At 60.1% G+C, this 25,237-nt stretch overlaps 2 protein-coding genes across 2 annotated transcripts in view; both read left to right on the top strand.

Annotated features, from left to right (window-relative positions):
• JAKMIP1 (janus kinase and microtubule interacting protein 1) overlaps nt 1–22,370 on the top strand; it is an 88,335-nt gene extending 65,965 nt beyond the window's left edge. The window contains exons 14-22 of the mRNA XM_066233301.1: nt 1,067–1,168; nt 1,938–1,991; nt 2,427–2,492; nt 8,987–9,055; nt 10,115–10,192; nt 13,885–14,088; nt 17,351–17,416; nt 20,501–20,545; nt 21,953–22,370. Coding sequence (XP_066089398.1) covers nt 1,067–1,168; nt 1,938–1,991; nt 2,427–2,492; nt 8,987–9,055; nt 10,115–10,192; nt 13,885–14,088; nt 17,351–17,416; nt 20,501–20,545; nt 21,953–21,982 — 714 coding nt within the window. The 3' untranslated portion in view covers nt 21,983–22,370. The remainder of the gene's footprint in view (nt 1–1,066; nt 1,169–1,937; nt 1,992–2,426; nt 2,493–8,986; nt 9,056–10,114; nt 10,193–13,884; nt 14,089–17,350; nt 17,417–20,500; nt 20,546–21,952) is intronic.
• Nucleotides 22,371–22,901: 531 nt separating this feature from the next.
• Nucleotides 22,902–25,237, top strand: part of C5H4orf50 (chromosome 5 C4orf50 homolog) — a 60,222-nt gene continuing 57,886 nt past the window's right edge. The window contains exon 1 of the mRNA XM_066233104.1: nt 22,902–24,109. The gene's annotated coding sequence lies outside the window, so the exon portion shown is untranslated. The remainder of the gene's footprint in view (nt 24,110–25,237) is intronic.

Genomic DNA, 25,237 nt, shown 5'->3' with positions numbered 1-25,237 from the left:
GGTTTTCTCTCCAAACCGGTTTCAAGCCCCGGTTAGCTTGGGGCTTCATGGGAACTAATGGAAGTAATGACTTCCTCTCTCTCCTAGCTTCATCCAAGATCATCTGCTTCAGAGCTATCTATCACCTAAGCTCATACTATCTGGGCGACATTTCTCACCTCAGTGACGGAAGAAGCCCTTGGGGTCCGTGGCGGGGGGGCCGTGGCGGGGGTCCGTCTGCAGGAACGGTCCAAAGCCTGCTTCTCTTGCTGTAATTCTGAGCAGAGCACAGCAGCTTGATTTCAGCATACAGCTTGAAAAGGCCTTCTCTGCCGGCACACACACCTGTGGCTTGAGGTGTCAGGGCAGCCCTGGGCAGTGTAGGGAGCCTTCGAGACCAGAGGACTGTTCGCTCCGGAGCTCCATTCCCATCAGCCCTCGGGCCTCTCTCATCCTTTCTAAATACGTGTCACCTCATGGATGATTAATAAGTACGTCTGCTGGGCAAACGCTTGCTTTTCCTTCCTTAGTGATTGAGACTTGGCCATCCCTCCAAGGCAGGGAGAGAAGGGTCCTCGGTGTGTTAGCGTGGTTCAAAAACAAAACAGTGACCGAAGTCAGAAGGTTATATTTAAAAATCCGCGAAGCTAGGGTCCTCGCCCTGCCCCTCTCCTCCATTGCCTTGTGGGGCTGCGTGTAGAAGATCACAGACATGAGGCCGTGCCCCGGGCACAGGATGTGTACCATCGCTGGTGGCCTTTGGCACTTGTCATTATCGAATATTTACTGGTGGAGTGTGACTTCCTGGCCTTCCATCTCTCCCCTGGTCCTCTGTTAACCGTTTCTTCCCCACTACATAGGTAAGAGGTGAACAGGTGTCCCTGGGAGACCCTTCTGGGTGCAGAGACCCGACGTGATGCCGTGCCGCGGACAAGGATGTCGTAGTCCGAATGTGCGCGGTGTGGCGCCGTCTTGGCCGGCTGGAATTCCTTGGTTTTGCTGAGGACTGTGGAGGGGAAAAACATAAAATGGCAAGTGGTTAAAACCTCAGTGAAGTTCTGTCTTTTAAACCAAATCTTTTCCCCAGGAGAGAGAGCGGAGGTCGCCAGCATTTAACCTCCAAATCGGCGCCTTCCCGGAGAACAACAGCAGCGCCCTCCAGCTGTTCTGTCACCAGGAAGGAGTTAAGGTAGCGTGCCCGTGCCCGGGGGTGCCTCTGCTGCTGCCACCGGCCAAGGGCCACTCCACGGCTCCAAAGGGGGGGTGCCCTCCTGCCAGGGATGGGCTTCGTTTTAATGAGAGAGACCCCCCCACACCCCTCCTACTGTATTTTGAAGGCTGTGGTTCACTATTCTAGCAAATTGTGGTTCACTATTCTAGTCTCCAATTGTGACTCTTTGTACCATGTTCATAGAACGGAGGCTTGGGGTGTGGCCTTGAGCGCGGCCCCCACCTTGACCGTGTTGCAGCTCTGGCCCCGTAACCTCTTAGAGCCTCAGTCCTACCCCATGAGAGCTGCATGGCCGCATCCACACGGTGAAGCGGGGGTGGGGGTCAGTTAGACGAGAGATGTGCCTGTCCGGCAGGGAGTGCTTTGGACAGGGTGGCTGTGGTTGTGCTAACAGCTGAGTGTTTGCTCTGGGCCTGGAGTCCCGCTGCCCCCCCCCCCCCCCCCCGGGCACAGAGACGGGCCTTGTGACCCACCGGAAGCCATGGCCTTTCTAGAAAGCAGGGATGGCTTCTAGAAGGCAGCCCCAAAGCACCGGTTCCTAGGCCGCCCCCACCCTACTGCCCTGAAGGTGCTGCTCGGGTTCCCCGGCCCTGCTGCCCACAGGCAGAGAGGAGGAGGGTGAGGAGCCACGGGGGGGGGGGGGGAGCGAGGACTGTGGCCCCAGAGTGCGGATGGACGCAGGTTCTCTGTGGCTCGCCCCGAAATGAATGCTGGACGTCTCTTCCAGGACGTGAATATTTCTGAACTTATGAAGAAGTTAGATATCCTTGGCGATAACGGGGTAACTATGAGCGGCCGGTCCCTGGTTCCGTGTTCTTGTTCCGGTTCGGGCGTGCTCTCTGTGGCTTCTGTCTTGTTTCTATCTCTGTCCTTGTTGACTTAAGAGCTCTATCTAAGAAGGACGGTGTGAGGCTTTTGTGTGGCTGTGCTCCTGCCGGGGTGGGGGCTGGCTGGGCGCTGGTCAGCAGCGGGGCTCGCCGGTGAGGTTGCCCTCCTCGCCCCGGGAATGAGGAGGGCGGAAAGCGTAACCATGAGCACCCAGAAAGAAAGGGGGATCCCTCGAGGTTTCTGCCATCACAGAGGGCCGCGCTCCCGAGCAGAGGGCCGATCCTCACGCAGGACGTCTCTGCCTTGAGAGGCCGGCCCCGGGCTGACGTCCGGCACCGGTGGCCCACAGGAGCCAGTGCCCAACGCCCTGGCCGTTTTTGTGTTCTAGAACCTGAGGAACGAGGAGCAGGTGGTCATCATCCAAGCCGGGACTGTGCTGGCCCTGTGTGAAAAGGTAGAGCCCAGCGGCGTTCCTGTGCGTCACCTGGTCCGCGCTGCCCAGCAGACACGCGAGACACAAGCCGCCGGCGGTCCGCTCCGTGCGGCGGCTGCGTGCGTGGGTGTCCCTCCGCGTCTTCCTGCGCCCCGTGCGTGCCTTCCGTCTCGTGATTTCTGATGGCGCAGCACTAGGGCCGCTTGTAGAAAACCCGGGGACCGTCGAGGAAGCCGTCCCCAACGTGGGGTGACCTTCTTTCCGGATTTTCCCACGCCCGCTCTTGTAAGCGCTTTGCAACCGTCAGAACGGTTTCTGGGGACGAGGTCGCCGCTGTAGGACGCGGTGACGGGTGGAGGTCCTGTGATGTCGTCGTCTTTGTTTTCGTTTGTGTGTGTGCTTCTGAGTGTTTCTCGTGTGTTACCCGTTTTCTTCTCCCTTGTGGACGGTGATTGCCTTTCTTCTGACCGTTTTCCTTCCGGTCTGTCATTCGTTCATTCATTCCTTCCGTGTTTGTCGTAATTACACTTTTTCATACTGACTTCCCTGCGTGCTTTGCGTAGTAAAGATAGTAACTTTTTTTTGCCACGTTTGTTAAAAACACAGCCCTGGAGTGCTTGCCTTGCACGCGGGTTAGTTTAGGATCTTTTAGTCCCACCTGCAGATCTTGACCTTCCAAAGCATGCGAGTTTGAGTCTGAAATGCCAGTTTTATAACAACGAGGTGTGAACCGTCTTAATCAGGGCTCCTCTGGAATCTTTGGGAAGGCCTTTAAAATAGGAGGAGTTTCTTCCCTGAGTGTCCACCCACCCTCCCCCATCACGTAAAGGCCACTGAATCTTGCCAACAGACTCATGGCAAAGCCTCCTTGCCCGGGGTCACACGGGTGGTAAGTGAGGACTCCCAAGTCACTCACCTGGCTGAGTCTGTGTCCGCAGGTGAAAAGAGGGGGTGATGAGGACTCACCTGGCTGGCGTGTGGGGAGGCTCATGAGATGCGGGTCGCCATGCAGTGTTCCGCACATGGTGTACATTCAGCGGCCGTCCCTTTCACCAACAACTCTGCACGTGACTGTCGCCTCCCGTGACAGGGCTCGGGCTGTGTTATGTAAAGTGTGGAGTGAGCCCTTATGGTCAGTTCACTCAGCACTCGCTCAAACAGTCCCCGAGAAGACCACCCGAAGGACACGGCCGTGCCAGACGCACCTCGTCCTCAGAGGGCCCCCCTCACCCCGGGTGGATGGTCAGCCCACCTTGTGCCAACTGCATGGCCTTCTGCCGGCGGGTCTCTTGTCTCCCTGAGCCACAGCTGAGAGCCACGTGCCAGGCAGGGTTGGTGTGGGATTACCACGTGGCATGTTGGCGCAGAGCCAAGCATTGCTACTCAGCACCTGGGCCAAAGCGTGGGTCCTACAGGTGTGTGACCAATGCTCTGTGGACAGTGAGCGAGGAGCAGGAGTAGACAGTGACAGGGGTGGGGGTGTGTGCTGGCTCTGGGGGGGGGACCGGGGCGTGGGTGTGAGAGGGCGGTTCTTTCTCTCTCTGTTCCCCTGTCTCCTAGAGGTAGTTCCCAGCCTCCCCCAGAGTTCTCGTGACAGGCTCCGCCCCACACCCCAGCCAATGGCGATGGCGAGCCTTCCAGACCCACAGCCTTGGGTCCCGCCTTAGGTCCTTTGGGCTCCACCCCTTTCAGCGACTCTGTGAGATCAGCAACCATTCATTCTCCTTGATAGCTGGGGAAATGGGGCCTGTTAGGCACGTGGCTACTGTCCACTTGTCCTCGTCACCCCACCCACTTTCTCTGACCCCTTCCAGCCGCTGCCCATCTGCCCCTGACCCCCAGAATCCTGCCAAGCCCGGTTGCCTGGCGCCATGCTCTGTGCCCTAAACGCTAGGAGTTGTGCCAGACTCCCTCGCCTGGCAGCTCCTCCCGAAATCCCATGTGTGGGGGTGGGAGCCTGGGGGGCGTTCTGGGGCTCATGTTGAAGGGGCCCAAGGACTCTGCCCAGTGGGCGGGGCCCAGGTCCCAATTTGGGACAGTGTTTGGGGACTGGCCTTAGACGGGTGTTTTCTCTCCCTGCCCTGTATCTGAGTTGCAGTCTGTCTCCCCTTAGGGGGGATGTTGGTGCTGCGAGTGAGCCCCCAAAGCAGAGTGGGTCAGTGGGACAGGCTGGGGGCCATGACAAGACAGCTGGGGTGACCACTGTCCGGTTTGCTCAGGGTTTCCTGAGACGTGGGGATCTTGGTGCTGAAGTAGGGACCTTCCCCAGCACACAGGGACAAGTGGTCACCCTGGAGCTGGTGAGCGCTGAGAGGCCCTGCCCATGACTCCTCACTACACAGCAGCTTAAAAACTGTCACTCAGACTAGTGTCTGGCCAAGCAGGTCAGCTTCGGTTTTCTAGCTAGAGGCACCAAGCTGCTTCCATAGCCTGTGCGTGGAGCGCCACTCAGACTGCTTGGGGGTGGCCGTGGTGTTCCTGGGTGGCTTTGCTGTGCACGCACCGTGCCCCAGGGGCTCGCCCTCCTCATGGCCTCTGGTTAGCCAAGCCCAGCGTCAGGGACCGCATCTGGCTCCCTCGCCCCCAGCACCGCATGTGCCCTGCAGAGAAGCCTGAACATGGGACCCTGGAGGGCTTACAGGTGATGGTGAGTCACACGGCTTTCCCTCAAGTTCAAAACCAATCAGAAAGAGGGCAGTTTTAAAAAGCTTCCAGGTTCGCCCTGGCTGGTTGGCTCAGCGGTAGAGCGTCGGCCTAGCGTGCGGAGGACCCGGGTTCGATTCCCGGCCAGGGCACACAGGAGAAGCTCCCATTTGCTTCTCCACCCCTCCGCCGCGCTTTCCTCTCTGTCTCTCTCTTCCCCTCCCGCAGCCAAGGCTCCATTGGAGCAGAGATGGCCCGGGCGCTGGGCATGGCTCTGTGGCCTCTGCCTCAGGCGCTAGAGTGGCTCTGGTCACAATATGGCGACGCCCAGGATGGGCAGAGCATCGCCCCCTGGGGGGCAGAGCACCGCCCCTGGTGGGCGGGCCGGGTGGATCCCGGTCGGGCGCATGCGGGAGTCTGTCTGACTGTCTCTCCCTGTTTCCAGCTTCAGAAAAATGAAAAAAATAAAAAAATAAAAAAATAAAAAAAAATAAAAAGCTTCCAGGTTCCTACTGGGAACAAGGGATCAGAGAAGGCGGCTTGGGTCTGTGCCCCACCCAGTTAGACTTCCTGGTCGTTGGCCTGGGGTCGAGGCCTTGGGACCCTTTTCTGAAGGGGAAGTTGGGTGAACTTCCACCCCCACCACTCAGCTCTGGGGAGCAGACCCTGCACCTGTGGGTTGTGAGGGCTGGGGGGGTGGAGTCTTCCCACGGAGTCTCCTCCAGTCCTGCGGGGCTGACTCCCCTCTCCCCTGGGGGTGGGGAGAGGCAGGCGCCCCTGTCCGCAGCCCCTCCCGGTGGAGGGTGATGCAGAGCCCTGAGCTTTCAGTTTTCACCCTTCACTCCCTGTATGAGGCCCAGCAGACACGGGCAGACACTCTGATAGGAGATTGGTGACCTCACCTGCCCAAGGTGCTCGCGGCCTGAGTTTCTGTTCTCATTTACTCTCTTACTTGCTAAAAAGAACTTGTCAAGGTCTTATAGACACACACACACACACACACACGCAGAATGTGTGTCAGATGATTTTGTTTAACAACAGGAAAAACCTAACATCATGTTCTACAAAACCGGTTCTGAGAATAGTTTGTCCTGATAACTTGACACTGAATTTTTACCCCACTTTAATTTTATTCGTTTCATGACTGCTTATACCAGTGGTAGTCAACCTGGTCCCTATCGCCCACTAGTGGGCGTTCCAGCTTTCATGGTGGGCGGTAGTGGAGCAACCAAAGTATAAATAAAAGATAGATTTAGCCTGACTAGGCGGTAGCGCAGTGGATAAAGCGTTGGACTGGGATGCTGAGGACCCAGGTTTGAGACCCCGAGGTTGCCAGCTTGAGTGCAGGCTCATCTGGCTTGAGAAAAATAAAAAATGCTCACCAGCTTAGACCCAAGGTCACTGGCTCAAGCAAGGGGTTGCTCAGTCTGCTGAAGGCCTGCGGTCAAGGCACATATGAGAAAGCAATCAATGAACAACTAAGGTGTCGCAACGAAAAACTGATGATTGATGCTTCTCATCTCTCTCCGTTCCTGTCTTTCTGTCTCTATCTATCCCTCTCTCTGACTCTCTCTCTGTCCCTGTAAAAAGAAAAAAAAAAAAAGATTTAACTATAGTAAGTTGTTTTATAAAGATTTATTCTGCCAGACTTAGTGAAAATCCGACATAAAGTACTTGGTAAGTAATTTTTATTATATGCTTTAACTTGCTGTAACTCTACTTTATAAATTTTATAAAGTTATTTCCCTACTTTATAAATCACCATTACTGTGGAACCGGTGGGTGGTTAGAAAATTTTACTACTAACAGAGATACAAAAGTGGGCGGTAGGTATAAAAAGGTTGACTACCCCTGGCTTACACTAAGGTATTAAAAATGAAATATTTCTCTCACATCCAAACTATGCTCGCCCATTCCTAAGACGCCGCACATGCTCTCAGCAACGTCTTACGGTGCTGTGTGGGACGCCGGACCCTGCTGCTGGCTCGGGGCACGCTTGGGGCCGAGCGAGAGGGGGCCCTCTGTGATGATAGCTTTCTCAAGCCTCGTCCCCTCCCGGGGGGCAGCACAGCCCCCACTGGTCCTCCACACCCTCATCCTCCTCATTCAGTAAATGTTGGTTAAGCACCTTCCTGCCTGGTCCTGTGCTGGGTCAGGACATTTAACAGGACGTGTCCCCTGTGGTCCCCACTTTTGGAGGGCTAGCATGGGAGGGGGATGGACAGCAGCAGTCTGTCAGGTGAGGGCCGTGATGGGCATTCACAAGGGACGTGGGGATCCATGAAGGGCTCCTGACCCCATGGACTCGGGCAGCGGGGCACGCCTCCTGGAGAAGTTGGCCACTCCCCAGCCCGGAGGCTGGAATAGGGACAGTTCACTACAGGCCTGGGGCTGAGGCTGGGGTTGGGAGAGCCGGCAGTGAAAGCCAGCATGTGCAAAGGCCCTGAGGTGAAGCTTGTTTGTGGGCCAGAGGTTGTCAAGAGAGACTAGGATGTGGGATGTACTTGAGGGGCTTTAACCAGGAGCAGGGAAGTTCCACGTGGATACATGTGAGAGAACTCACAGGCTGGCAGGCGGGCAGGCGGGACAGGAGAGAGATTCTGAGGGCGCTTGGAGGCAGAGACGGGGCCTCAGGGGTGGTGGCCGCGGGGAGGGAGCAGGTGGCTGGGTCTGAGAGAGGGGGCAGGAACAGCGTACGGGAAGGGGAGTGTGGGGAGAGACCAAGGTCCTGGCTTCCTGGTTTGGGTGAAGGGGGGACCCTGGAGGCATCAGAGATGTGCACAGGGGTATGGCGGGGCACGGCAGGCTGGAGGGGAGACATCTCAGAGGAAGCAGAGAGAGCGTGGGCAGTCCAGAGTGAAGGGGCGCGGCCGAGGGCAGGGTTCCGAGGAAACCAAGAGTCGGGTGGAGGAGCCGGGAGCACCTGGCAGCTAAGGGGGCCTAGGGGCAGGGGAGGGGCAGGGTCCACAGGTGCTCGGGGCAGGGAGGGGTCTGCTGGCTTTAGCAACGAGGAGGTCACACACACACATTCCTACCTGCTGTCCAGCCTGGACCCTGGCACATGCCTGGTCACTCTGTCAGGTGGGCCTCCTCCTGTCTCTCAGGTGAGCTCCTCCCTGGGAGTCACCTGCATTCCAACACCCCAAGGATCAGTGGCCGTGTCCTACCCCCCATGGTGGGCGCCGCCACATGGGCTCCCCGCCCCCTCGTGCCCTGGTTCTCCGCCCACGTGGGGCCCTCACAGCCTGCACCCCCTGCACAGCCAGACCTCCGCTTCTGCCCGTGTCCCAAGGCGATCCGGGCTGCTCAGCCGTGCCCGCGGTGGGGGGCTGCACGGGGCAGTGCTGAGGGCGGGGCTCCAAACCCACTCCCCACCTGTGTGACCCTGGACCAGTGGCTGAACGCCACGGCCTCACCTGCAGAACGGGGCGAGGCTGCCCCTCTCCAAGGGGCGGCTGTGAGATGAGGTCCCAGGCACCAAGCCACCAGCGGGGCGCTTGAGGGACTGGTCTCAGGGACGTCACTGCCCGGCTGCAGAACCCCAAGCTCACACGCAGCCGTCCGCTCTGGAGCCCGCTGCGTGCTGCTGCTCCCCGTGCCTACCGGCTCGCCCGGGCACGCACACCCACACCCACCTGTGGACGGGCACACGCATGGGCGAGGGTGTCCATGACCCAGCCCATCCCTGAGCAGACGTCCATCACAGCAGTGACATCTGTGCATTGTGAGGACCGCCCTGGGATGTGACAGGGACCCTGCCCCTCGGAGCCAGGAGCCCCGTCTGAGAGGTGTGCCCTGCACGCCTAGCCTTGGCCGAAGCCCCAGTGGGCGGGGGTCTCATTGCTGCCCCGTCTGTCCCTGCTCTTTTCCAGTGGCTGAAGCAGATAGAGGGGACAGAGGCGGCACTGACCCAGAAGATGCTGGACCTGGAGAAGGAAAAGGTAAGAGCCTGGAGCCCGAGGAGGGCGGAGGCTGAGGGAGCCCGGTGCCACCCCTGGGGACGTGCGTGCGTGTGTTCGTACCACTTATTTGCATGTGTTTCTGTTGCTTTTGCCACGGTGCTGTGCTGGGTAATTACCTATCATCCACCCACTTCCTTAACTCCTTGCTATATATTTGGGGAGGCTCTGCTACCCACGCCTGGTTTAGAGGTTCCGCAGAAAGTAAAGGGGGACCCTGCTGCAAGGAGCGGCCGGCAAGCCCAGGGGGCCATGTGCTCCCGAGCGGCAGCCACGGTGCAGCGTGACATCGGGAGAGGTACCCTGGTGAATCAGAGGTGCTTGGCCCAGGGGCTCTGCAGACACACAGACGGGACTCCAGAGGCGCAGACAGGGCCCCTGGAGACACAGACAGGGTGCCCAGAGACTTACAGACAGGGCCCCCGGAGACACAGACAGGGTGCCCAGAGACTTACAGACAGGGCTCCCGGAGATGCAGACTGGGCTCCGAGATACACGGACAGGGCTCCAGAGATGCAGACGGGGTTCCGGAGATGCAGACGGGGTTCCGGAGATGCAGACAGGAGGCCCGGAGATGCACACGGGGCTCTGGAGACACACGGACAGGGCTCCAGAGATGCAGACGGGGCTCCAGAGACACACAGATGGGGGGCCCCAGAGACGCACAGATGGGGCTCCTGGAGATGCAGGGACAGGGCTCCCAGAGATGCACGGATGGGGCTCCCAGAGACACACGGATGGGGAGACACACAGACGGGCTGTCAGCTCCACCGTCCCCTTGCAGGCCACGAGAGCCGGAGAGAGACACGCCTGGACCTCTCTTTCTTTAGGGATAAGTGGCGTTCTGTCCCTGCACATGTGGCTGTAAGACGGGCAGACTTATGAGTAGGACAGACACCAACCCGTCTCACCCGAGGTCCCCAGCTCTCATCCCCAACACGGGGAGGCGGTGGCTGTAGCCAAGGGGAGCAGGGTGGCTCTGAGGGGCCAGGCTGGGACCCGCTCCTGCTGCTCTTGATCGTGGCGCCGCCTCCTTCGCAGGACCTGTTCAGCAGGCAGAAGGGCTACCTGGAGGAGGAGCTGGACTACAGGAAGCAGGCCCTGGACCAGGCGTACCTGGTAGGACCGGAGCGGGTGGGCACTCGGCTCTATAAAATCAGCGGCCTGGGTGCTTTCTCCTTTGGGGCTGAGACTGCGTTTGACCTCCTCGCTAGCGCTCTGTGGGAGCCACTGACACACTCCCTCTGCCTTGTGACGGGAATGGCCGTTGTTGGTTTTCCGAAACAAGTCATGGTTTTCAAACCTAGATAGCTTGATGGTTTGTTTCTTTAGACATGTGTGTTCAATTCTAGTGATCAGTTCAGACAAATAAGGGGAAAATCCTATCTTAGGGTTTTTTATACTTAAATAGGTATTTATGCTTAAAACCTCAAAGCAAGTGTTTCTACAAATAGGAAACAGAGATAGTCACAAAGGGACACAGAGGTAAAGTCGTGAGTGGGAGCTGACCAGTCATCAGAGCAAGAATTACTCATTGTCAGGTCCTTGGCAATATTGTTTTGCTTTTTTGCCACAAGATTGGCTCAGGGTTTCCCGGTGACTAACGTAAAGGATCGTGTTCAGGGTCGTATGTCGCATGTCTTTGAGGACACTCAGCTGAGTGAGTGCTTCTGGCACGGAGGGAAATCCTCTCTGGGGGGGGGGGACGAGGTGACACAATGACGGTGGGCCTTTCCGGGGTGCCCCCATGGCAGGAGAACTTGGCGTTCAATGCGGCTCCCTGCAAGAGGCAGCGGCATCGTGCACGTCAGGAGCAAACCTTTGACCAGATCACTTGCCGTTCAGGTCCTTCTGGGCTCCTGCCTGAGAAGTGTGGTCAGTCACTGACAACGTTCACCCCCCCATTCTGTGAGCACCTCCAGGGAGACGGGGCGCAGGGAGCCAGGGCTCGGTGTGACTCTGGGCCCTTCGTGTCCTGGTTCCGAGGCGTGAGAGTCAGAACGGACTGAGTCAGCCCAGGGGCCCCAAGATGCGGCATCTCCTCTCGCCGACCTTATTTCCAGGCACGCACGTTAGAACAGCGTTTCAGGGCGATTTATAAATGTGAATGTACCCCGCCCCCTCCCGCCCCCTCCCACCTCCCCCTCCCGCCCCCTCTCGCCTCCCCTCCCACCCCCTCCCGCCCCCTCCTCTCGCCCGTTCCTCCTCTCGCCCTCCCGCCCCCTCTCGCCTCCCCTCCCACCCCCTCCCGCCCCCTCCTCTCGCCCCCTCCTCCTCTCACCCTCTCCCGCCCCCTCCCACCTCCCCCTCCCACCCCCTCCCGCCCCCTCCTCTCGCCCCCTCCCACCCCCTCCCACCCCCTCTCATGATGTTGGTTTTCCTGGGTCCTGAGCCGTCCAGGTCCTGTAGCAAACGCCCTCCGTCCCTGCATTCCACGTCCTTTCTGTCCTGCCTCCCTGCCCTTGCCTAGAATGTCCCACCCAAATCTGAGGAATGCAATTTCAGGAGACGTTACAGGATTCAGGCCAAAAGTGGGGGTGGAGGGCCGCAATAGAACATGTTTGGAAAACTCTGACGGACTCGTTTGGTCCTTAATACGCGAAAGGTGGGCCGGGCCGCGGAGAGGAACGTGAGCGAGCGGTTTGCAGGGTTCACTGGACCACGGGGCTCTCTGTTCAAGGGACACCTTCTGCGACAGGTGTTTCCCAACACACAGTGGAAAACCCTAGTGTCCACCCTCTGTGGTCAGAGGACCCTGTGCAGGAAGGCCCCGGGGCACCCTCAGGGGCCTGGCTCTGTGGCCCCTCTGCGTGCTGACCCTGCTACATTCACACCCACAGATGGTTCCGGGGCCTGGAGTGGGGTTTCAGGCCCATGATGAGACAGGTGTTCTGAACCAGTGCTGGACTGACTCCAGCAGTCAGGGCAGTAAATGTGCCGAGAGGGTGGCAGTGCCACGTGCCCGGCAGGAGGGAGCCCGGCGCTCCTTTGTCACAGGGCTGAGTGAGACGGGGCCGGTCCTCAGTGGAGCTTCCGGAGATGGGTGGTGGGGTCCCGGCTGGGAGCTGGTGACAGGGGGACCCCGGGGAGCGGGGCCACTGAATGCAGACGGGCTGAGCGGCTGGCACAGGCGAGCTCCTGCTCCGTGTGGAGCCCCCATGGAGACCCACCTGGCATGCCGGTGAGCAGACTCCCCCCTTCTCACTTCCCGGGGGTGACCGCTGGGGCAGAGTCAGGGGAAGTGCTGAGCGTGGGGCGGGAACTCGGCCCTGGCCTGACCACCCCGAACTCCGTCAGGGAGTTCTCACGACTGCTGAAGCCCGAGGTGGCCACACAGCAGCCCAGGGCACCCGTGTTGATGCCCTGCCTCAAACCAGCTCTCGCCTCTTCTTCTCAGTTTCCGTCCACACTGGTGCCCGCTCTAGGCTGTTTTAGGACGGGGAGCTCTTCCTTAGGTAGGGAGGCGGTGGGGGCCGAGAGGAGGTGGAGAAGGAGATTCTTTTGTCCTCGGACATCCCCAGAAGATCACTGCGTGTCAGTGCCTTGCTGTGCAGTTGAGAGGAAGGACCTTCACTAATGGTTAAAACCCTGAGCTGTCCGTCCAAGGGCCCTCCGGCTGGCTGCCAGCCTCTCATCCGCTTGCTTTGCTAACAAAGGGTCTCTTCGTTTTTGAGGGCACAGGGCCCAACTAGAACATTGTCACTATTTGCTTTGGGTTAAAATAGCATTCCTGCGTAGCCAGCTGAAAACCCAGTGTGAGCGACTTGAGCGGTAGCCCCCCCTCAGCACTGTGATGAGGGAGTGGGGGACTTGGTCCCAAGGTCAGGAGTAAATCACAAACCAGGGCAAAGTGAGGACTGGTTGGATTAAACTTCCCTTTAAGGGGTGGTTATGGTTATTTGTTCTTATTGCCTGTGGATTAAGAGGCATTCTCAGCAATGTGTGCACGGGCCTGGGAGGGGCTGGCAGGGGCTGGGAGGGGCTGGCAGGGGCTAGGAGGGGCTGGCAGGGGCTGGGAGGGGCTGGGAGGGGCTAGGAGGGGCTGGGAGGGCCTGGCAGGGGCTGGGAGGGGCTGGCAGGGGCTAGGAGGGACTGGCAGGGGCTGGGAGGGGCTGGCAGGGCCTGGGAGGGACTGGGAGGGGCTGGCAGGGGCTGGGAGGGACTGGCAGGGCCTGGGAGGGACTGGGAGTGACTGGCAGGGCCTGGGAGGGGCTGGCAGGGCCTGGGAGGGGCTGGGAGGGGCTGGGAGGGCCTGGCAGGGGCTGGGAGGGGCTGGGAGGGCCTGGGAGGGGCTGGCAGGGGCTGGGAGGGGCTGGGAGGGGCTGGCAGGGCCTGGGAGGGGCTGGGAGGGCTTGGCAGGGGCTGGGAGGGACTGGCAGAGGCTGGGAGGGACTGGCAGGGCCCTGGAGGGACTGGCAGGGGCCGGGAGGGACTGGGAGGGACTGGCAGGGCCTGGGAGGGACTGACAGGGGCTGGGAGGGCCTGGGAGGGACTGGCAGGGCCTGGGAGGGACTGGCAGGGTCTGGGAGGGACTGGGAGGGGCTGGCAGGGTCTGGGAGGGGCTGGGAGGGGCTGGCAGGGTCTGGGAGGGGCTGGGAGGGGCTGGCAGGGCTTGGCAGGGTCTGGGAGGGGCTGGGAGGGACTGGCAGAGGCTGGGAGGGGCTCCCACACTGCTTCTGGCTGGGTCCCTAGGCGTTGGCACACAGCTCCTTCCCGCCTCTGCCTCTCTGGGCTGCAGGGCGCTGGCCAGGGTGCTGGCTGTTACCGTCCACCCATTTGTGACTGTCCACTGTCTGATTTGGGCGGCTCAGAAAATCCAGGAGCTGGAGGCCACGCTGTACAACGCGCTGCAGCAGGAGCCAGGGCAGAGGGCCGGGGAGGCGCTGAGCGCGGGCCAGCGGGAGGACCTGCAGGCGGCCGTGGAGAAGGTGCGCAGGCAGATCCTGAGGCAGAGCCGCGAGTTCGACAGCCAGGTCCTGCGGGAGCGCATGGAGCTGCTGCAGCAGGCGCAGCAGGTGAGGGTGAGGGCGGGGGCAGGCGAGGGCGGGGGGGGGGGGCAGGCGAGGGCGGGGGCGGGGGCAGGCGAGGGCGGGGGCAGGAGGCAGGTGAGGGCAGGCGGCAGGTGAGGGCGAGGGCGGGCGGCAGGTGAGGGTGAGGGTGAGGGTGAGGGCGAGGGCGAGGGCGGGCGACAGGCAAGGGCGGGGGCAGGAGGCAGGTGATGGCGGGCAGCAGACGAGGGCAAGGGCGGGCGGCAGGTGAGGGTGAGGGTGAGGGTGGGCGGCAGGTGAGGGTGAGGGTGAGGGTCGGCGGCAGGTGAGGGTGAGAGTGAGGGCGGGCGGCAGGCGAAGGCACGCCCAGATGGCCACTGCATCCTCCCCCCTCACACTCACCCCTGTGGTCACACCTGTGCCACTATGTCCAGCGTCCTAGCACCTGCTGGCCTGCAGAGACATCTGCTGGGACCACAGCCCTTGCAATACCTGCCCGGGACCCTGTCCCTCCCCCTGCTATGCCACTCCCTGACCGTGCCACTTCCTCACATACAGCACAGCAAGCACAGCACCACCCCTCCCCAAAGACCCTCCTTGGCTCCCCATTGCCCAGAGGATCAAGTCTGGGTCACTTAGCCTGACATCCGGAGTCCTCGTGCTGACCTCTACAAGGGCATTGTCTGCCTCTCTCTCATCGCACTATTTTTGTTTGTAATTTTTCTAATATCGGTGTACTAAGCACTTCCCGAGGTGCTGGGGACATGGCACTTGTGCTTGTAAAGTCTATATTCCAGAGTGGGGAGACAGACTAGTGCTGGCCCGTAGATGGGGCTTCATAAACATTGGTTGAGTGAAGCTCACACCAACACCATGAGTGGGAACCATGGATGCAAGTTCACAGGGAGGCTCAGAGAGGGTAAGCAACTTGCTCAAGGTCACACAGCCAGGAAGTGACAGAGCTGGGATGTGAATCAGGTCATCAGACCATGAAACTCTTAACTACTGCTCCTCTGGCCTCCCACATCCTGATGAGAGACTGACCCTCATTATTACCTGAGCATGGATGTCAGGAAAGACTAGGAGAGCCAGCTTCTTGGGTGAATTTGAAAGCTCGGTTGAATTTACTCCTGGGGGATTCGTGCAAAACCTTTGAAAGCCACAAAGCATTGTCCGCCCTGCCCCCGAGCACTGTAGTTTACAAGGCACCATCCTCAGGTCCTCACTTGACCCTCAGGGCCACGGGGTCACTTTGCAGACAGTACGGAAGAAAGGTGTCGGCTGAGAGAGAGATCACAGGACTCCCCAGAGTCCATCGGCAGGTTGAGTGTGAAGCCAGGATCCACGCCAGGGTCTTGCTGCGTTCTGCGCCCATCCTTGGACGCTCTCTGCCTCCCCGCCCTGTAAAGGGGACCCTGGGGGGGACCCTCTTGGCCACTCGTGGTTTCCCTCAGGTGGAAGAGGATTAGGAATTGCCGGTGTCCCCGTCCTTTGTGGAGAACGTTCTCTGAGCCAGCGCTGCTCTGAGCGTGGCACCCAGTCACTCACTAAGGCCTCCAACGTGGCCAGGACTCCCTCCCCCCACTTGATGGGTCGGGGACCAGAGCTTGGCGGGTGGAGTGAATGTCGAGGCCCCACACCTGAGGCCTCAGTTTGTTCAAGGCTCTTCCATTCTAATGCATCCTGTTTTGCTGCCCTCCTAATCTTTCTAAAATCAGAAATCTCATCCTTTCCCTGCTTAGAACCCTTCCCGGGCTCCGCGGGACACCCCCACACCTGTGAGCTCCTCATGGGGGCCTCCCAGATCCCCTGGGCTCTGGCCACTGCTCACCACGACACCCTGGGGCCCGGCTGGGCTCTGTGCCTCCCCTGGGCTCCCCCAGCCTGCAGCTCAGCGCCCCACCCTCCTCACCTTTCTGCTCGACCACGGCCTTCCCTGGGCACCCGTAGGACACAGCACCCCCCACCCCGTCACCCCTGCTGGTTTCCCCGTAGATGGTCCGTGACACCCGTGTTCACCGGGGCACCTTCTCTGTGCTCGTACGCGGCCACTGTCTGATGCTGACTGGGTCACAGACTTTGTGAAGGGGGGACTTGGGCTCTCTCCCGGGCCAGAAACAGGTCCTGGGCACATCGAGCAGTATTTGCTGAGTGGTTGATTGTGCCCTCAGGGGTGCTTCTCAAAGTGGGGTCCCCAGGCCAGCCACATCTGCAGCTCCCAGAACTTGTGGGGAATGAGGTTCTCGGGCTCTCTGCCCCCAGAATGGCTGGTCAACACTCTGGGGGTGGGGAACCCAGCGATCGGCATTCCTGCAAGCTTTCCAGGTGACGCTGGGCTGCGGTCGAGAGTTCCTGCCCTACATGTGTGGGGGGGACTTCTTGGCCCTGGGGGAGGGTCTGTGCAACCACGTTGACCTGAGCCGCCTCCTCAGCCTGACAGCACCCCCAGTGAGGGAGGCCCCCACCTACGGCCCGGCTCTGCCCGCCCGCAGCCTGCTGGGCCGTCGTCTGGGGGTGCCAGCACTTGAGAGGTGATGGAAGCTATTGGGCCTATGACAAACTGGAAGGGCTGTACTTGTCAGCCCCCCTGGGGGGGACGCCCTGTGGGACTGGAGGGGATGGATTAATAAGCCACCGAGGGAGGGTGGGTGATGCCGAGACGCCCTGTGGGACTGGAGGGGACGGATCAATAAGCCACCGAGGGAGGGTGGGTGATGCCCAAGGGACATTCAGCAGATGCAGTGCCAGGCAGGGTTCCCGGGGCCCTGGACTTTCGGTGCTAACACCAGGACATCTCAGGCACTCCGGGAGAGTCTGGGGTGGACCCTGCAGCCATGGCCACCCCCTGCCCATCCCTGCCCCCACTCCCGGAGTCCGGCTAAATGAAAGCGTGGAGTTGGGTGCCACTTTAAATCCCTGATCGTGGCCAGGGCGCCTCTGTGGCTTGGTCCAGGCTTGATGTTTACAATTTAAAGAGCTTCTGTCTTAAGGGTCCACACTGTGTAATTCTATTTCCACGCACTCCGGGAGCAGGCCAAAGCAACCTGCAGGGAGTGAGGTCAGAGCAGGGCTCTCCCGGGGGTCCACCGAGCCCCCCTGGGTGCCAGAAGGGCTCTCATTCTCAGCCCTGGCGGTGGTGAGACCGGCCTGTGTGCGTGGACGCGCTCGGCGGACTGCCGGCTCGGCGCTCATGGGCTCCCCGGCGTCTGTGCCACTCCTGGACAGGCGAGGGAGATGAGGGTAGAGCCTGGGAGTTCCCTGCCTCTGACGCGTGACGCGATGTTTGCAGAGAATCCGGGAGCTGGAGGACAAGCTGGAGCTCCAGCGGCGACACCTGAAGGAGCTGGAGGAAAAGGTGGGTGGTCAGACGGAGCCCGAGGCCCCACTGGGTTCCTGTCCCTGAGACGGCAGTGCAGGGTCCCTCCTTCTCTCCTGCCCAGTCCTGGTGCCCGAGAGCCACTGGGTTCGTGTCCCTGAGACGGGAGCACAGGGTCCCTCCTTCTCTCCTGCCCAGTCCTGGAGCCCGAGAGCCACTGGGTTCCTGTCCCTGAGACGGCAGCGCAGGGTCCCTCCTTCTCTCCTGCCCAGTCCTGGTGCCTGAGAGCCACTGGGTTCCTGTCCCTGAGACGGGAGCACAGGGTCCCTCCTTCTCTCCTGCCCAGTCCTGGTGCCCGAGAGCCACTGGGTTCCTGTCCCTGAGACGGGAGCACAGGGTCCCTCCTTCTCTCCTGCCCAGTCCTGGAGCCCGAGGCCCCACTGGGTTTGTGTCCCTGAGACAGGAGCGCAGGGTCCCTCCTTCTCTCCTGCCCAGTCCTGGTGCCCGAGAGCCACCCACATCTGCCCTGTGCCCCCCGAAATGGCAAGTCCAGGAAATAGCTCCTTCAAGCATTTTTCTAGGGACGAAAGGTGCAGTTGGGGATCAACGTGTGTGGGGCGTGAGGGATGCCTTTTCCCCCCACAAAGACCTTCCGCTGAACCCCTCTGCCGCCACCCCTGAGTGAGGATGAGGCGACCCTGTTTCCTGAGCAAAAAGCCAGCTGCAGACATTGCTTCTCTCCCGGGGACTCATTCACCTTCAGTGATCTCTATGGGCGGAGCCAGTGGTGTGTGTCCTCGAAAGTCTCTCCTCTCCCAGAAAAAAGCAGGGCTGGCCTGTCACGGGTGACACGCGGCCCCATCTCTGTGCCATGATGGCCACCTGATGGGCGAGGAAACTGAGCCTGAGGAAGGTTCAGACACGTGTCCCTGACCCCTCCAGTGGGAAGGGACAGCTGGGGTCTCCAGGGATGTCACAGCCACCTCACTGGCCTCTCCGCCACGCCGTTGGTCCAGGAAGACAGATGCGTCCTCTTCAGGACCATGTTTGTGTGGCTTCTTTGTCATGACACTGACCACCTCCAGGTGTCTGCCCGATGGCCGTGGATTCTTTGAGGACAGGGGCCAGCGTTTTGGCATTTCTGCATCCAGGACAATTCTTGCCACGGAACAGGGCAAGAATGAATGACACATGAGTAGAGAAAATACCCATAATGGCAAGTTTTATGTCACAGAGATGAGCTAGGGTGTGTGCCCTGGGCAAGGGCTCTTGCCCCATCTGGAGGGTCAGCAGGGGACAGCGTGCCCCAGGAGGTGACCCCAGGCTGAGTCTGGAAGGGCAAGGTGCCATCACCCTGGGGGAGGAGAAAGGGCATTGGTGGGCCTCAGCTGTCTGAGGGGGACCTTGTGAGCGGGGAAGCCCACTCATGCCTTGGAAAGAGCAGGGCCACCACCAGAGGGCCCGCTTCCGGGCTCTGACAATGAGCTGACGGTCTCTCCCCGTCCTAGAACCAAACACAATGTGGCCAGAGACATAGACGGCCCCTCAGAGGCCACCCCAGCAATAGAAGCTTGCTTTCTCTCCTGAGATTTAGCTTTCCCGCAGGATAGACCCTCTTGCGGGCCCAGTCCATCACCTGCTGGCATCATTCCTCCAGGCCTGGACTGCCCACAGTGTCCACGGGAGGGCAGCAGAGGGTCAAGACTGGAGGACTGCCCACCCACCACCCGGCCCTGGGCCAGGTCTCCTCCTGCCAGCAGCCTGGAAGCCCCTGGGGGGAATTTCCGTTTCCCTAGAGTGCACCCCTGTCAGATGCCCACACCCCCAAACCTTCCTGCCTGGAGGACCGGGGGGGGGGCATCTCCACTGTAATTCAATTTGGAGTTTCTCTCTGGGGACAACCTGACTTTGTGGACACATGTATCCGGCTTCCACGCCTGGCTTTGCCCCCTCCCCCAGCGGGGGCAGGGGGTGTGTGTCCTGAGACTCTGGGGTGTTTACCCCTCCGCTCCCACCTGTGAGGGTAGTGGTGAGGAGTGAGGGAGACTCCATGAGACTGAGCAGGTGGGTGGTCAAGCCCAGGGCCCGGACCAGGTGGGCGGGCTACCAGCCCAGGCTCTGCCTGTCTCCCAGCCAGCTTTGAGGCTTTGTCTGCAAAATGAGCCACAGAGCACACAGTACGGCCGAGAAAAGGCCTGACACATGCCACAACATGCGTGTTCTCCCTGATCAAACTTTTTGAATCCGGTGGGACAGGCCTTGAGCCGGGGAGAGTGCCCGGGAAATGCTGGAACCCTCTTTCTGGCTCTTTTTACTCTGGATTTGGATTTTTTAAAATAACTAATATTGCGAAGCCATTGCCTTCTTTTAGGGGGAAAAAACACAACAACGAGAGTTATTTTTAAAAGCCGCAGATGATGTTGAGATGTTTCTCCTAACGCACCCGTTCTTTTTGAACGAAAGGAGTCGTGAATAAGAAAAGAAACAACAGAAGCCTATTCTCAAACGGACCTGTATTGTTTCCCTTCCTTTGACGCCATTTCCCTGCTATTTTGTTTTTCCTTTTTAAAGCAGACGAATCAAATGGCAGGAAAAAAAAAAAATCTTAAAACAGGGACTCTCTTGGGACAGGGAGCCCGAGCAGGGTTGGAGTAGGGGCAGGGGTCCCCTGTGCCTGCAGGTTGGACTGGTGACCGCTGACTTGGAGTGGGCCCTGTCAGGCCCTTTGGTGGCAGCCACCAACCCTGACCAGTCGGGTCCTTCTGTGATATGTACTGCCCTGCCCACAGTCTGCAAAGGAGCCACATCTCAGCACCACGAAGTCCCGGTCCCCTTCTATAAGTCTCCCCGGTCTGAAGTAGCAGGCGTTTGGGGTTCCCCCCTAGCCCCACGGGACGGGCGGCTTTTCCAGGTGACACCAGCTCCTGAACACGGCTGACTTCCCGTTTCTCTTTCCCAACCTAATCCCTGCGTCTTGTAAAATGCTGAGTCACTGGATTCCATTCTACCAGTCTTACATCTTTTTCCTTTTTTCTTTTCTTTCCTTTTCTTTTTCTTTTTCTGCCTCATTTTCTTTTGATCTTATTTTATAGTTTTTGTTCCTTTTTTTGTTTTTCTCACTAGCATTCATTCTGTGGCCTTGATGACGTCAGGGAGCCAAGAACTCGGGTGGGTATCCTTTCGTTTTCAGATAAAAAACGGGCCGCTGACTGTTACGCTCCTTGGGAGTGAGAGCCTGGGGGGAGGAGCTCCAGCTTGCTGGCCTGGGCCCCCTTGGGCTCCCGGTTGAGTCCCAGCCCTCCCCCCCCCCCGATTGTAAAGAAGAATCAACAATGGGACCTGGTTGATTCCCCTGTTGCATTTCATCTTGGAAAAGGGGGTTTGTGATTTTTTTTTCTAAATGTTCTTTTCATTTTGGCTTTAGCAACTGGTGTTCTCTGTGGCCTGTGGACCACTAACTCCACCACAGGGTCCATACCAGAGGGGGCTTCTGGGGTCTGGGGTCTGCAGGAGCAGGAGGGTGGTGGGTGAGTCCATGTGCTGCATATGAAACTCTCAGGAGGCTCATGGGAAGAGGCCCTGGCTCTATGCCCCGCCCCGCCCCGCCCTCGGCCTCTGTCCTCAGCCTAGTTCTCATGCCCACACCGAGCTCAGGGACCTCCAGAGGGGAGCCACCCAGCAGCTGGTCCTGCTCAGATCACTGGGCCCTGCGTGTCTCACCCTGGTCGCCTGCCCTTCCCCGCTCTCCCTGTTCTGTGTGCCCACCGTGGAGCTGGGGGCTGCCAGGGCCCCTGAGTCTAGAGTTCTTCCCCTGAATCCAGCCCAGGAGGAGAGCCCCGTGAGTGAGCTCTGGGGATGCCCGCAATATCGACACGCTGCCTGGACTCCCAGGGCCGAGCTCTGATGCTGTGTCCCTGCCCGATGTCCTTGTGGGCACCCTCAGCTGGACCCCTGCACTCAAGGGCTCTGCCTTGTCGCTTCTGGGCCCCAGTGTTTAGGTCAGCACTTGAGACAAGTTCATTCCATGTTTGTGCAGGGAGCTGGGGAGCGTTGCCTGGTCTCATCAGATTGGGGTGGGGAAGCCATGGGGGCGGGAGGCATTGGGGGACAGGCTCCCCCTTCCTGTGTCTTCTTCCCCGGCATTGGCAAGGGAGGTCCCTTAGACTCTAAGGCCCCCGGGCCGCGGACCGGTTTCATTTGGTACCAGTTCGCAGAGAAAGAATAAATAACTTACATTATTTCTGTTTTATTTATATCTAAGTCTGAACGATGTTTTAGTTTTAAAAAAATGACCAGATACCCTCTGTTACATCTGTCTAAGATTCACTCTTGACGCTTGTCTCGGTCACGTGATACATTTATCCATCCCACCCTAAAGGCCGGTCCGTGAAAATATTTTCTGACATTAAACTGGTCCGTGGCCCAAAAAAGGTTGGGGACCACTGCCTTAGGGGGCTCCGCTGGGGCGGTCAGGACAGCAGTTGGGACAGGTGGGAGCAGACAGTCCAGGGGCTCTCCCACCATCATAACTCTGTGTTCTTGTGTCGTATCAACTTCTTCTTTTTCATCCCACAGAACAGAAAAAGAGCTCACGGAATAAACTGAGTCCCTCTGGCTCCCCGAACACCCCACTCAAACCAAAATTCAACGGCAAACAAGCTATTCCAAGCCCAAGACCGAGGCCAGCATCCACACACACCCGACGGCAGCTTGGCGGGAGGCCTTTTGGAGCGACAGCTGGGGCCCGGCCGGGCATAGCTGCAGGGACTGCAGGGACGGCAGGGATGCGGTCAAGATTGGGGTGACACCTGCGTCCCCCCTTGTGGTACCTTCCAGAGCCCGCGGGGCAGAGACCTGGCCACCAGGAAACCAAGTGCAATTAGCAGACACTGGGCAGCGGGGGAGCCTCCGCCCTGTCCGGGGACAGGCTCGCGCCACGGCACTGCGCGTGTCCCCTGGCCGCGGCGTGGGTGCCCCGCCGGACACGGGCCTTGTACATACGTCTCCGTGAACTGTGTGCCCTGTGCGTTCAGAGTCTGTTGGCCGCAGTGGCTTGCAAGTGCCCCTGTGACCTGAACCCAAAGTCAGGCCCCAGTCAGCATAACCCTCCAGGTCCGTGTGCATCTGGGGTCAGCAGCTGATGGCCAAAGAGGGGGGCGTCTGTCCGTCCGCGGTCTTGCATCTCGATTGCGAGGAAGAGATGCTGGGATGTGGCGTGGTCCCTGGAGTGTCCGGGGAGAGTGTGGCTCCTTCCACAGCGGCCTCACACCGGGTCGCTCTGGCACAGCCACGGAGAAGGAGGCAGCCCTCTCTGATCCGGGGGGGACCAGCCCCCGAGCCAAGCTTCCCGGAGACACGGCAGAGTGGGGCAGCCAAGGAGGACAGGGCACCCTCTGGTGAGAGTTCGGTCCGGGAGGGAACCCCGGAGAAGAGGGATGTTGTTCTTCTAGGGTGGGCGGGTGGGTGGGGATGTTTCCAGAAGAAGGTACCGCTTACGTGTCTGTCGCCTCCCCAAGGGCGGGAAGGAAGACCTTTGGGACCAGGACAGAACGAGGGGGTAGAAGGCGGTGCGTGTGGCGGGAAGGACGGCTGTGTCTGTGTTGGGAGAAGGAGTTGAGGGCCAGGATGGGTTGATCCCGAAGATGGGGAGTCACTGCTCTGTCTGCTGGGCTGCAAGGGCTGTCCTTGGATATATCCGGAGAGAAGGGCCTTTGGAGGAAGTGAAAGCAACTGACGTTCAGCCCGCTGAAGGAATCGATGGGGGAAGGAACGTGAGAGAAAAGCCAAACGTTCTCCGAGGTGCATATCCAAGGATGAGGGGGACATGGCCATCGGCATCCCGGTCAGACGGGGAGGGACGTTCAAACCAGAGCAAAGGACTGGGGGCTCTGAGCATACACACTGGGACAGCTGAGAAGGACCGTGCTCTTTTGAAATCTAAACCCAACGCACTCAGTACACCAACCCCCTCGACTGACCAACATTTAGTGACCAAATGTGAGTGGACGGATGCCTTTGCTTGGAGAAGCAGGCACCTGAGCACTGCCGGTGGTGGCAGGGGGGGGGGGGGACCACACAGCGAGTGAGGACCATAAAAGCACATCTGCTTTCTCTGGGGCCGCGGAAGCACAGAGAGGCACGGCTCTGCTTACATCCAGGATGCAGGCTCGGGTCTCTGGGAAGCGGTTCCTATGGCGCCCGCCGCAGGGCGGTGCACGAGTGTGGTCCTCACGTCCTCCGGCGTCCATCTTTCCGTCTGCTCGCCTTCACACTCAGACAACGGGGCTGGAATGGCGTGGACTTTGAAGTCAGACCTATCCAGGTCCACTCCCAGCCCGGCCACCTGCCTGCCATGGACACCGGCAAAGTACTAGCCACCCTGAGTCTTACTTTCTTCAGTGGTGGGACAGGTGATAGTTCACGTGCAGTGCCGCATAAGAGGGCTTCTTTGGGCACAATTGACAGACCCACAGGTCTCCCGAGCCCTGGCAGGAGATGTGGCAGGTACACCCACTGCTCCCTCGGTGGGAGGCGTCCTCAAAGGGGACCAGGAGCCAGTCTCTGAGACAGCTCAGGTGGCTAGGAAGACCAAAGTCCCTAACAGGAGCCAGCATTTCTTGTGACAGTCCCAGACGTTGCTTCCAAGGTCCCTGCCAGGGACAGGCTCGGTTCCAAGAGCCATACTTCTCAGGGAACCTCAGAGTTCTGGCAGCCACAGCTGTCTGTGCCCAGGTGAGGTGCACCCCCTCGGGGTGGTTGTGGTGGGGGTTGCCTAGTAACACAGCCAAAGGTCCCCGGGTGTTTGGTTTTCCAGAAGCAGAGCTACAAGGTCCTCTGGATGCAAGGTCAGTCACTAAGTCACTAGCTTACGCAGAGGAGAGAGCGGTTGGGTCTACCCTTTACTAGCACCCACTCTCACCCTCTGGGAGTTCGAGAAGAGAGCCTGTCGAGTTCCTGGCACAGGGTCGGGTACGCGGTGTACTTTCCCACTCTGCGCCCTGGCAGGCCGGTGGAGCCAGTGAGGAGCGGGGCAGAGAGGTCCAGCGAGGGGCGGGGCAGAGAGGCCCAGCGAGGGGCGGGGCAGAGAGGCCCAGCGAGGGGCGGGGCAGAGAGGCCCAGTGAGGAGAGGGGCAGAGGTCCGGCACGCGGTGTAGTTTCCCACTCTGCGCCCTGACACCCCGCTTCCTGGCAGGCCGGTGGAGCCAGTGAGGGGCGGGGCAGAGAGGCCCAGTGAGGGGCGGGGCAGAGAGGCCCAGTGAGGGGCGGGGGCAGAGAGGCCCAGTGAGGGGCGGGGCAGAGAGGCCCAGTGAGGGGCGGGGGCAGAGAGGCCCAGTGAGGGGCGGGGCAGAGAGGCCCAGTGAGGGGCGGGGGCAGAGAGGCCCAGTGAGGGGCGGGGGCAGAGAGGCCCAGTGAGGGGCGGGGCAGAGAGGCCCAGTGAGGAGCGGGGCAGAGAGGCCCAGTGAGGGGCGGGGCAGAGAGGCCCAATGAGGATAGGGGCAGAGAGGCCCAGTGAGGGGCGGGGCAGAGAGGCCCAGTGAGGAGCGGGGCAGAGAGGCCCAGTGAGGGGCGGGGCAGAGAGGCCCAGTGAGGGGCGGGGCAGAGAGGCCCAGGGGCAGAGAGGCCCAGTGAGGAGTGGGGCAGAGAGGCCCAGTGAGGGGCGGGGGCAGAGAGGCCCAGTGAGGGGCGGGGCAGAGAGGCCCAGTGAGGAGCGGGGCAGAGAGGCCCAGTGAGGGGCGGGGCAGAGAGGCCCAGTGAGGAGAGGGGCAGAGAGGCCCAGTGAGGAGCGGGGCAGAGAGGCCCAGGGGCAGAGAGGTCCCACCGCGGGGGCACTGTGGTTGCCTTGGAGATCTGCACTCTCTC

This window comes from Saccopteryx bilineata, chromosome 5, assembly GCF_036850765.1.
Source record: "Saccopteryx bilineata isolate mSacBil1 chromosome 5, mSacBil1_pri_phased_curated, whole genome shotgun sequence".
NCBI classification, from domain to species: Eukaryota; Metazoa; Chordata; class Mammalia; order Chiroptera; family Emballonuridae; genus Saccopteryx; species Saccopteryx bilineata.
The sequence above is the reverse complement of the archived record's forward strand: the minus strand, read 5'-3'. Positions and strand labels throughout refer to the sequence as shown.